Here is a 12,559-nt window from a genome sequence, read left to right on the forward strand (position 1 = left end):
TGGTAACTCTTACTTCCAGAATCCTTTTGCAATAGGTCAACCAGATCCAATTTCATTTTCATATTAATAAGGTTTTGAGATAATTGTCTCCTCTCCACCTGATATTTCTGACAGTGCAATATCACATGCTCTATAGTTTCTGTGTCTCCACAGAAGGCACATTTCCCCGTATTATGTTTCCCAATCAAGAATAATGTAGCATTTAACCCAGTATGTCCAAATCTCAATCTTGATATGACCATCTCCTCTCTCCTGCTCCTTCCAGTGGTCCTCATTTCTCCTACCCCCCTTTGTATTGTATACAACCACCGTCCTCTCCCTTCCTCCTCCCACTGCTTTTGCTATCTACTCCTCAGTTCTTGCCGTATTATACTCTTCACTTCAGCTTGACCAAAAGTAACAGCCAGGTCAACCGTCCCATGTTTTGTGGCTTGCTTCGCCGCTCTGTCTGCCATTTCATTCCCCAGTATTCCATAATGGGCTGGAATCCATAGAAACACAACTGTAAGACCCATCATGTTTATTCTGAATAGTGTTTGCTGAATTTCTGCTAGAATATCTGCTCTTGCATCTGAGTGACTACACTGTAAACTAAGCAATGATGCTCTTGAGTCTGAACAAATGATAGCTTTTAATGGCCTCATATCTTCCACCCACTGAATTGCCAACAGAATTGCAAGCAATTCTCCAGTGAATACTGACAGTCTATCAGTGATCCTTTTTCCTATTTTAACCATGAACTCTGGGATCATAACTGCTACACCAATGTGACTGGCTGAATCCTTAGATGCATCTGTACATAATTGAACATAACCATAAAACTGGTCAATGTAACCCTGAACAGTATAGGAGTTTAAAATAAATGCCCCATCCTCAGCATGCGCCTCATCGGACGAACGGAAGGAAAAACTCTGTGGCTAGACTAGGGAGTGGCTATGGGCACGGCACAGTGGTGCATTCAGTGACTACCAAATAATCAGAAATCCTATACTCAAAAAATGACCTGGGTATATCAAAAGAGAAGACAGAACCTCTCTCATGACCCTAGGAGGTGTGTGATCTATGCCAGAACACTCTGGAAGAGGAGTGTTCACGGTACACAGGGTTGTTGCAGACCTCCTAGGATGTCTGCAAATCTGCAAATGATTATATACTTCTAAGTATAAATGAGTATATGTTTCTAAGCATAAATGACAATCCAACAATATAAACCTAACACTTACACTGAATGGCATTACCTTTGCCTCCAGGAACACTGTGAGGAATCTTGGAGTCATTTTTGACCATGCTATATCCTTCAATGCACATGTTAAGCTAAGTTGTAGTACTGTCTTCTTCTATTTGCTCAATAATCTCTAAAATTAGAAACAGCCTGTCTCAGAGTGATGCTGAAAAACTAGTACTTTATTAAATCCAGTTCTTTGTATTCTTTATCGGCAAAGAAAGACACGGCTCAAAGTGGTCAAAGCTCAAGAAATGATCTTTAATTTTACATTTTCCGGAAAATGGAGACTGAGCACACATACATCAGCTCAAGTCTGAATGTGTTAGCAGCCAGTCTGGTTATATATTGCAGCACGTCACACACACACACACACACACACACACACACACTCTGTTTACCCAGTTCCTCTTTTTTCTTTGTGTCAAATTTCCAGTGCAGCTTTGCACTCGTCTGGTTTATGAAGGCATACATAAAACAATATAATCAGCAAATAAGCACTAAGAATATATATTAAATACATGACAACTTCTAAGCTGGACAACTGTAATTTTTTACTATCAGGATGTCCTAAAAATTCCCTGAAAAGCCTTCAGTTCATCCAAAATGCTCCAGCAATTTTGGCTAAAATGAGAGCGCATATTTCTGTTATATTGGCTTCTCTTTATTGGCTCCCTGTTAAATTCAGAATCAAATTCAAAATCCTGCTCCTCATATACGTGAATAATCAGGGCCCATCTTATCTTAATGACCGTATAGCACTGTGGCAGGGGTGTGGTCTCTGGTCTGCTGCAGTAGAGGGGCCGTAAAAGTGAGCTCTCAGGGTGGCGTCGAGGTGGCTAAGGAGACAGGTGTGCTGAAACTAGTGACTCTCTTTTCTCTATAAATATAGTAACGGCAGAGATGGAAGAGAGAGCAGTGTGAGTGGAGTAGCTGGAGAAGGAGCTGCTCCCAGAGTCACTTGCATGACAAATGTTAAAGATACTGTATTACTGTAGGTTCTACATTACAATATAAGGCACCCTGAGGCAGCTGTTGTTGTGATTTGGCGCTGTATAAATAAAATTGAATTGAAATTGAATCTAATTGAATCCAAAGCTTCAATTTCTGCAATGTAAGCATCAGAGTGATTAATCTGTCATGAGTATAAAGCTTCATGAAAGTCTTTAAAACTTTTCATTATTTGTTGTGGATCATGAGTAATGTACAGTATCTCGAAACTGGATAGTTCAAAGATATACTTAATATGCACATCTATCCACCCTTTCGAGGACATATGTAGGACAAAAGAACATTAATCATGTTCTTGATAATTGGAGGTTGTGGGTGGAGCTCATGTGGCAGATGGTGGGCCACGACCATCTCCCAGGCATCCACTAGATGGACATTCAGTTCTTTGAACATATCCCTGAGCACCTTGTCCTGCTGTAATGAGTACCAATCACTGTTAGTAGATGCATGAAGGAAGGTCTTCAAACCTTTGGGGTTTCCGGTCCGAATGACAATCAGTGTGTCTGGAGCCCTGGACAGCAGCCGGACGATCGCTCTGCGGATGGTCTGCAGCCGGCGGATAAAGAACTCAATAGGGAAAGTGCCAAAGTGTGCCCAGATACCAAGTACTATGACCGTGTCCCTGCCTCCAGTCACCTCGTCGAGCTCATTGGCAATATAATGCAGCTCAATGGCTGGGACACTGACGGATCGTAGAGGAGGACCATGGGTGCGGTATGTCACCAAAATGTTGTTTTTGTAGTCCAGGGACATCAAAGGTCCAATTGTTTTCTGGCTATGCACGTTAAATGCCTTTAGATCTAAAAGGGATTACACAGGGAATAAATTAAGCTGCAATAAATCAGTCTATGCCAGAAAGGTTTAGTAGATCTGCTACCTGGTATAGCTGCATCAAGGTACTCAAACCACTGCCTCATGGTGGAATCTCCATACATATGAATCATTTTTCCTTTTAGACACTGAGTGATGGCTGAGGAAGAGTTGAACTGATGAACTGGGGTCACACCTAGTCCTCTCCACACACCCTGAAAGTAATAGCCAGAGGGTCCAGACCCCACACTGCTGCTGGCCACCTCTGACTGACCTGAGAGGAGGTCAATAAAACAAACAAACAATTGTATATTTGTGTATTTATTATATACACATAGTAAACATCAGATGATGTAGAAAATATCAAAACTGAAAGCAGCAATGATACAATCACTAAAGAGAGAACACATTTTAATCTGCTAAAGTTAAAGATACGTCTGTACTCATTCAATTCAGATTTTATATCTGATGTGTGATTAAGACCTTATAGGGACCAGCCCACAGTGGTCCTAAACCTAACTAGATTTTAATGTGGTCCATCATCTGTTGAAGATTTTCTATGCACTTTTATGACTACTGCTGCTAAGTGTGGGTAACTTTCTGGAAGCTTTATCACTGTGCTCTCTGCAATATTTTAATGTCCTGAATGTGCGCAGAGTGAAAAGAAGTGGTTGTGTTTTAGAATTATTTGAATTTTTATTTTTCAATTTTGTGCGGAGGACCGAAGCTAGTAATGAGAGCTAGGGTTCCAGCCACAACTCAGGAGATTAACCCTCTGGTTTTGTGCATAACCTCGTGAGACAACTGAGGGAGAATGTTCAGGGGACAACCAGAACTGTGGTGCCTACCACTGTGCCAACATGTGCTGGAACAGAGCACAATAAAAAAGTAGAAGATTTTTGTCCACAGAGACACAACTGTTAATCACCACAATCCCTATACTTGCCTAATTTTGACTTATGTCAAGTTACTTAAAACAAAATTCAAGTTGAACAACCACTGTTTGACTAAGCGAGGGAAATCCGGAAATCACTTCAAAGACAAATCCAAGAGAACTGAATGAGACTTAAAGGGAGCTATCTATGTCAAACAACATTACTGAAAGCAAGCTGAAGGTAATCTTACAAAATACAAAGGAACATCAGCCTAATTCAAATCAGGGAAGGTTTTTAATTTTTACTGGCCAATTCCATATCTTGTATTCTCATAATAGACCTCCTTATTTTAGGAGATAATAGAATAGTAAAATGAATAATAAACTGCTTGTAATTAGTGCAACATCCATAATAGTGAATTACTGTAAGTACTCCACTTATTCTTAAACTTTTACTCTTAACAAGTCTTTCTACAGGTTTCATCTACATCATTCTCCACTATCTAAAAGAAGGTATAAATGTTCTAGAAATGTTTTTATTCCCTGTAGCCATCTCTTTTCAGTTTTTTTTTTTTTTTTTAGTTAGAGACACTAATAGTGAAGAATCAGACTTTACCGTTCTGTTTGGGCAAAACATTGACACTGGCCGCTCCTGAAGCAGGAATAGTGACTTTCAGATTGACACCACTTAGGGAAAGAACACATAATAAAATGTTTTAACAAAAAATGGGAGAGAAATTTAATGTTTTCTAAACTAGAATTTAATCAAACATAGCAGTCAGCAAAACCAGCTTGGGTTTGACACATCAGCTGTGACTCCCCCCCCCTCCCTTTCAGGCACATTAACATAAAAAGAACATCACAATACAGTTTAAAAGTAAACTTCTTTCACTGTCACAACAAATCATGAGTTACTCATTTATGCATTTCCCAACTCTGCTCACATCGTCTGGCTGTAGTTTGTTGCATTGCAAATCCATGTTGTTAATAGGGAAGTTGCAGTCTCTCTGGTGCCACTGAACTATGCCACATCAATACTCATAACATGGTCAGGGCTGGACTGGGACAAAAAATCGGCCCGGGCATTTTGACTGGAGACCGGCCCACCAGGATAGAGATTGAAAATGTGACGTCATTCAGGGGTAAAACCGCAAAGGATTCTGGGAACTTGTGGCAAGAGGTACTAGCGCACGCAGGCTTTCAATTGAACTCAGTTACACAGCGATAAAAAGAAACCCAAAAAATGGCAAGAAGCTGTTGTATTATTAACTGCAATAGCCGGTCGCATGACAGCCACGGAAGCCGACGGGTAAAGAGATCGGTTTTTTTTTTTTTTTATCGGATTACATCGTTGAGGAGAAATTTTTAAGCCATGTTTCCGAGGTAAGAGCCGACGGATGGTCTGGATATACCAAATATAACGTCTCAGAACACTCCCGCTCACATGTTAGTCTGCTCCAAGCATTCCCACAAAGGTCAGTGTTTTGTAGTAGTTAATACGTCAGGTTACAAGCAAGTCTGGCGCTGAACAGAAATGGTCGTGCTATGCTCCTTTATTTATTGTGCATAAATAGTGAATTGTCCTGACACAATATTGTGTTTCGCTTCTGTTATTACCATGGTACATTGACAAAAACATATACTTTTATTCACAGGATAAACAGTTGTTTTGTATCACTAATTGTCCAGTGCGATTACAACATACAACATTATTGTCACTGCTACAGTTCTGTAATGCTTATCAGAAATTATTTCCACTACTAATTAATTATCGTTGAGCTCAAAGGTTATATTAATAAACGGTTAACGAATGTGTATTTATGATGATGATTTGTGAGACTGGTAAACTTACCTTTGTTTGTACGATGGTCTTTCGTTCTACACGGTGCATTTCAAGGTCCTGAACCCATCCGTTGGTAAACTGTACCTGGGCTTGTTGCAGTGACCTGAAGTTACTAAACTTCATGAGTGTATGCACTCACTCCAAGAACCGTGAGCGTGGTTAAAGTTGGGCAGCACGCTAACGTCTTTTGTCCACTCTGTGTGCTTGTAAGGGTCTGACCCTCTCACTCCTTTGATTTTTTCCTCGTATCTTTTCTTTGCCTTTTCGTCGAGTCTGTCTTTGTACGGTCCGGCATTGTTCTCCTTAGTTTTGTACATTCCTTTTTGTGCGGCAAAGAAAAACCAAGAAGGTATTGGAACCGGAGAATGAACGTTTTGCGGTGCTGCAAATGCTTGCATTTGATGCGGTACTTGTTTTGCCACGAGTTCCCGGAATGCAATGCGCGAAAAAGTCACGTGATCTGTCAATCGCTATAGGAAAAACCATAAAGCCTTTGCATGAAAACAACTGCTTTGATTTACACTGCCTTGTTGGTTTAAATGTATCAATCTAATAAACTTAAACCTACACCATCCTCCCTATTCTGGATTTTAAACAGTACATAGCGGAAACAAAAAGACTGCTTGGTCAGTTAACCTCCTGAACTATCTACAACACATGGTAGAAACCTTAAATTAAGACCAAGAACACTAGAGGTGAGACATGATCATTAATTAATATTAAAATTAATAAATGGCAGATTTAGTGATATTTTCATAAACACCTCCTTTCCTTTTTTTTCTCCATTTTCTTTAGTTCGTCTAAAGATTGCTAAACAAGGGGAGGGTGCATCCGGCCTCCTCGGCTGTAATTGGTCCAGCCCAGAGTCGATCATGACCAATTGGCCAATCCAACACCTTTCATTATATATACCCTTCCTAAAAAAATAAATAAATAAAAAAAATCCATCGGCCCATAAAAACAAAAAATCGCCAGCGGCCCACCGGGCAAATGCCCGGTATGCCCGATGGCCAGTCCAGCTATGAACATGGTTGACAGTTGCTTCTCCCATCTCTTCTTCACTTTTTAAAATTTCACCTATCAGCCATCAGAAATGCCAATACTGATGATAATATCAGATTAGGGATGGGTGGTTCTGACATAAACGGTAGTAACCACACCGAAAAGCAGCGCACATTTCGGTGCTTTATTTCGGTGCTTTTTTTTTCCCTGAGCCAATTCTAGCCAATCATTTTACGTTTCCGAGGATAGTAGGCGGGGGCAGGTACGTACGTTCTTTTAGAGCAGAGCTACAGATTTAAAATGCCCAAGGCGAAGAGATCAAAAGTCTGGCTGTACTTCACAGCAAAAGATGCAAACTCAGCAGCCTGCAACAAGTGCTTTAAGCTGATACTGTGATACTGTCAAAGGAGGTAACACCTCAAATCTGATGAAACACCTGGCGACGCATAGCGTTTTTTTCAAAGCCGAGAAATGCGCCGTGTTTGATAGCTTGCTGCGAGACCTCATACCGTGTACAACTACTGCGGGTGTGGTGCCTGTTATCGGACCCGGAGTTAGCAACATCCCCCAAAAACCCGAAGAGGAGAGTCCTGGCCCCTAGCCCTGCCAGTGTAGCAGAAATGATGACGGATGATGATGGCAGCAGCAGCCGTTCTCCTCTGCGTGAGTAGCTTCATGTTGTTCGTGTGTAATTAACGTTGAGTACGCTAACCACGTTATTACATTAATGCATGTAAGGTGAACTAGCAAACACCGTCGTAGTTACATGCGGCTGTCTTCTTGTTTGATGGCAGATGCTCCCTTCACCCTGGCCAAAAAGGCTAAAATGACCAAAGAAAAATTGGAAAACAGTTAAACATGAGAGGTTTTTGGACAAAGTTTGTGTTTTTTCCATTGTTTAAGCACTGCTTCCAGCAAAGAGTGAGACCATATATGCCCTATAGCTGAAGAAAAGGCTAACATTGTTATCTTTTTACAAAAAAACAGCTAAACATGAGAGGTTTTTGGACAAAGTTTGTGTTTTTTCCATTGTTTAAGCACTGCTTCCAGCAAAGAGTGAGACCATATATGCCCTATAGCTGAAGAAAAGGCTAACATTGTTATCTTTTTACAAAAAACAGCTAAACATGAGAGGTTTTTGGACAAAGTTTGTGTTTTTCCATTGTTTAAGCACTGCTTCCAGCAAAGAGTGAGACCATATATGCCCTATAGCTGAAGAAAAGGCTAACATTGTTATCTTTTTACAAAAAAAACAGCTGAACATGAGAGGTTTTTGGACCAATTTTGTGTTCTCCATTCTTTAAGCACCGGTTTGAGCACCGTTTAAGCACCGGCACCATTTCAAAAGTACCGGTTTGGCACCGGTATGGGATAAAACCTGAACAGTGTTGGGAAGGTTTTAAAATGTATTCCACTACAGAATACTGAATACATGCCCCAAAATGTATTCTGTAACGTATTCCGTTACGTTACTCAATGAGAGTAACGTATTCTGAATACTTTGGAATACTTAATATATTATCATGCTGTTTACAACTACATGAATGTCCTATTGCTGTGATTTATTACTGTTACTGAAGGTCCAGCGGCTCAAACGTAGTAAAGGGACCTCTGGCTAATCGTCCGGTTCGTGTCGGGCTGGTAGCGAAAACTAGCTTTACTTTGTTGTCTGGGTCAACTTTGCTTGTGGGAGACAGAGAGAGCGTTGAAAGGCTGCTCCAACGGAACTTATTTTTCCGGAGGAAAACACGAACACAGTGTACAGTTGAGTCTTAATAGCTTACTTACAGCTGGGCTCGTCAGGCACTCTTCTTGGCTTCTGTGGTTATTATTATATTTACATGCTTCCAGCTCCCGTTTTGCTCCGTGACAGCTCGGACTTTTCCTTTCTCTCCTCCCTCGCTCACAGACACATAACGGGTATGGTAGTCCATTCTCCCTGCAGCACGGACTACACTGCCCATCAGGCTACATGCTTTAGAGCTATGCCTGTAGCATTCTGCCTTTAGCTTAGCACAACAACAACAACAAAAAGCGCTCTCACCCAGGAAACACGCAGAGAGAGCGCGTCACCCTGTAACCATGGCAACCGTAACGCTGCCGCCTGGAACAACAGAACGTACCTGTCAAACAAACCCAAACAGTCCTGACCATGACAATATGAAACAGGGAAGTACCGCCGTGTAATCCATTTATTTCAACAAAGTAACTGTATTCTGAATACCACCTTTTTAAACGGTAACTGTAACGGAATACAGTTACTCATATTTTGTATTCTGAATATGTAACGGCGGTACATGTATTCCGTTACTCCCCAACACTGAACCTGAACGATACCCATCCCTATATCAGATAGTTAAATACTTGATAGCTGCCTGCTAATACATCAGTAGGGCTGTAATAAAATTGTTTCACTTTGATTCTAATTCATTAATTTTAGTTCTGCCTCTTCATACATAAGACTCCAGAGATTTACCACCTTTGGCATATAGGAAATGCTCACCTCTGAAAGAGCTTCTCCATGGTGCTAATTTTTTGTTTATATCCTCCGTTGAAGTTGCTGATCCTGGTATCACAGCTTAGATTTTTTGGCTTGTAGCAGAACCATGGCTCATTTGTACGGAGGTCAGTGTAGTTGCACACAGGCTGCTGGGTTGGACGTAGACATACATTACAAGTGGTAGTTTCAGTGACTGAGCCTAAGTGGAACTGGCTCTTGAAGAAAATCCTGTCAGGATGTTCTGTGTTCAGCCTCCGCAGCTCTGTGACTGCCTCACTGGGATGAACCAGTATCACCTAGTAGGACAAATAATTTGAATTTTATAACCTGCTCTGTTTGTTTTATAGACTGCACTTCTCACCAATAGAACAATCAAGTGAAATCAAGATTTATCATAGACTGGCAAGTGGTCTGGAGATGAAAAATGAAGCCAATGTGAAGTGCCACAAAGTGAATCTTGTGATGTGGCCACTTGACATTAGCTTCAAAAGCAAACAAGCAATAATAATTAACGTAATGAGCATCACCTGAACCTGTGCACTTCCTTCCCAAAGTAAAGTAAATATAGCAGAGTAGGAGCCATTAAGATGATCTAACACTTGCCCTGCCACACCAGCACCAAGGGTTAGGTTATGCAGCCGGGCAAGTAAGACGTCGCCCCCAGACCTCTTCAAGTGTCCCTGGAAATCGTGCATTTGAATCATAACCTCAAGTTTGTCTCCTATGTGCCACTGTCCCCCTCCCCACCTTGGGAGAATGGTGAAGACACTGTGGGCTGGGTGACTGGTACTGCTCAGGGAAAGAGGTGATTGTAAAGATGGAGTTTCAGGCCAAGCGATGGACTCTAATAGACGTTGTTCTTCAAGAGCTTCCTTGGTGGATAGTGGTTTTAACTTGCAGAAGTCGTAATGCAAGTCAGCAGGTGGAGTGACAGTGGCAGGTCTTGGAATGATGAAGGTGGTGTTCACTTTAATCTGAAATTGGAAAAAGGAGGGAGTATGACATTGACAAAAGGACATTCAACCAAGTATACATCATACAGGTATTCATCTTTAGTTCCTAGCACAGTATAATGAAAGATTCTTTTTGAGATAGTATGTCATGCTTTCATTGTCTTACTTGTATTAACGCAAATGTATAATGTTGCCTGTCAGCTGGTAATTCAATAGAATAAATGTATCACTGAACATAAATAACTGATTGATTTGTATGTCCAATACCATTCTTTTTTATTTTCCATCAAGATAAGACAACAAGCTGATGTTTGAATAGCTACTGGAATATGACTGTTTCCTTGCTAGCGCTTTTGCACAATGTGTGAATACAGGTACAATACCTGTTGTTCAAAGGCTTCTAAATTAAACAAAACAAAACAGAATATGAAAAGCTGTTTTCACTTTTCAAATTTCTTTATCCTGTTTCACAGTGTGAACGAGAGACAATGATTCACTGGTCCACACCACAAGGATATACAGCAACGACATTAGAATGTTATTCAGACTGGAGAAGTGCACTTGGATGATAACAAAGAGAGGAGAGGTAGTCAGAACTGCCAAGGTAGACTTTCCAATCAAACATACATTTAAAATATAGTAAAATATAGCGGAGAGGTGGGGCTGGGGGTACATATTGGCTTTACTAGCAGAGAGAGGAAGAGAGTGATGAGCCTTGGTAGGGTTATATAAAGACTGCACAGGTTGAGACTAAATTTAATCCAACTGTTCCAAACCTGATAAAAGGCATATTTCTGAATTCTAAAACTATATGTCAGCTTTTTCAATTTAAATATTTACAATATCACATCATGCCAATTTTCTATTGTTCGTGGCCTCAGGCTTAGCCATTTTCATGTAACAGTCTTTTTACTGCCCACCAATTGTGCCTGTAGTCTAAAGCAGGGGTGTCTAACTCCAGGCCTCAAGGTCCAGTGTCCTGCAGGTTTTAGGTGTGTCCTTGATCCAACACAGCTGATTTAAATGGCTAAAATACCTCCTCAACATGTCTTGAAGTTCTCCAGAGACCTAGTAATGAACTAATCATTTGATTGAGGTGTGTTGACCCAGGGTGAGATCTAAAACCTGCAGGACACCGGCCCTTGAGGCCTGGAGTTGGACACCCCTGATCTAAACGATTAGACTAAAGGTAAGTCTAAAGGAATTTGTGTTTTGAATACAGTGAATGTATTCATTAAATGTCATTCCAGTATGGCTGGAGTTTTGGGGAATCCTAGACTATGTGTCTCCGCTCCACTGTCTCCAGCAGGGCATTTGATTTCTGTCATGGCTCTGGTGGCAGACGTGTGGAGCGTTGAGAGAAGGACCCAAGCGCAGGCACTGACTAGAAGTGAGCTTTTTTTATTTTATTTTTTTTACAGTGGCCAAACGAAAAGCAAATGACAGTTGAGCATGGCAGCGACTAAACTAACACAAAAACCTAAACTGGAAGCGGCATGAAACATAAAAATCTGAAATGGAGAAACACGGAACATGCAGACCAACGGCTAGAGACACAGGACTGGGAACATGAAGAACTCAGCAGGTGATACACTTGAGAAATGCATGAGAACACGCAGATGAACAAACAACAAACAGAAGAAGACACAGAGCTAAAAGACACAGGGAAACAGGAGGGACTAATCAGGCATCATGAGAAAGAGAGGAGGCACACAGACATAAGACAAAGAGTATCAAAGCATTATTTGTGACCAGCACATTAGCTTACTAAAAAAGAACAGTAGCTAGCTTGTACTGTTGGGACGTAATATTGTTATAAGCTAAGATGACCTTAAAAGAGCAGGGCTACATGTGGTGATGCTAGCTAGCGTTACAGATATGTTGATGACATCTGGGCCAAAATCAAAACCCAAGAAGTAGAATCCTTCACTGCACATATTAACTCTGTGGATAAAAACATAAAGTCCACCAGGGAAGACACAAAGGATAACAGTTTGCCATTCCTGGACTGTGCCGTGTGCATCGAAGAGAATGGAAACCTCAACACTGAAGTTTACCGGAAGCCCACGCATGCAGACCAATACCTCCTCTTTGGCTCCCACCATGCTCTGGAACACAAACTTGGAGTAACTGGGACCCTACAACACCGGGCAGAAAATGTTCCCTCTAAGCCTGAGGGGAAAAACAGGGAACACACACATGTAAAGGAAGCTCTTAAAACATGCTGTTATCCTAATTGGGCTTTCATCAAGTCAGCAAAGAGGCACAGAAAAGAAGATCAGACACCAACTAGGGAGGATCAAAAAGACAAATGCAACAATATTGTCATTCCCTATGTAGCTGG

General features: G+C 41.1%; 1 protein-coding gene across 1 annotated transcript; it reads right to left on the reverse strand.

Annotated features, from left to right (window-relative positions):
* Nucleotides 1-2,476: 2,476 nt before the first annotated feature.
* On the reverse strand, nt 2,477-12,320 carry LOC116313561 (NXPE family member 3-like). The gene is made up of 6 exons (XM_039599351.1): nt 12,273-12,320; nt 9,790-10,236; nt 9,266-9,558; nt 4,534-4,604; nt 3,111-3,317; nt 2,477-3,033 (listed from the first exon to the last, which is right to left on the reverse strand). Exons 1-6 carry the CDS (start codon nt 12,318-12,320, stop codon nt 2,477-2,479), a joined length of 1,623 nt encoding a protein of 540 aa, XP_039455285.1.
* Nucleotides 12,321-12,559: the final 239 nt, after the last annotated feature.

Source organism: Oreochromis aureus, linkage group 3, assembly GCF_013358895.1.
Source record: "Oreochromis aureus strain Israel breed Guangdong linkage group 3, ZZ_aureus, whole genome shotgun sequence".
NCBI lineage: Eukaryota > Metazoa > Chordata > Actinopteri > Cichliformes > Cichlidae > Oreochromis > Oreochromis aureus.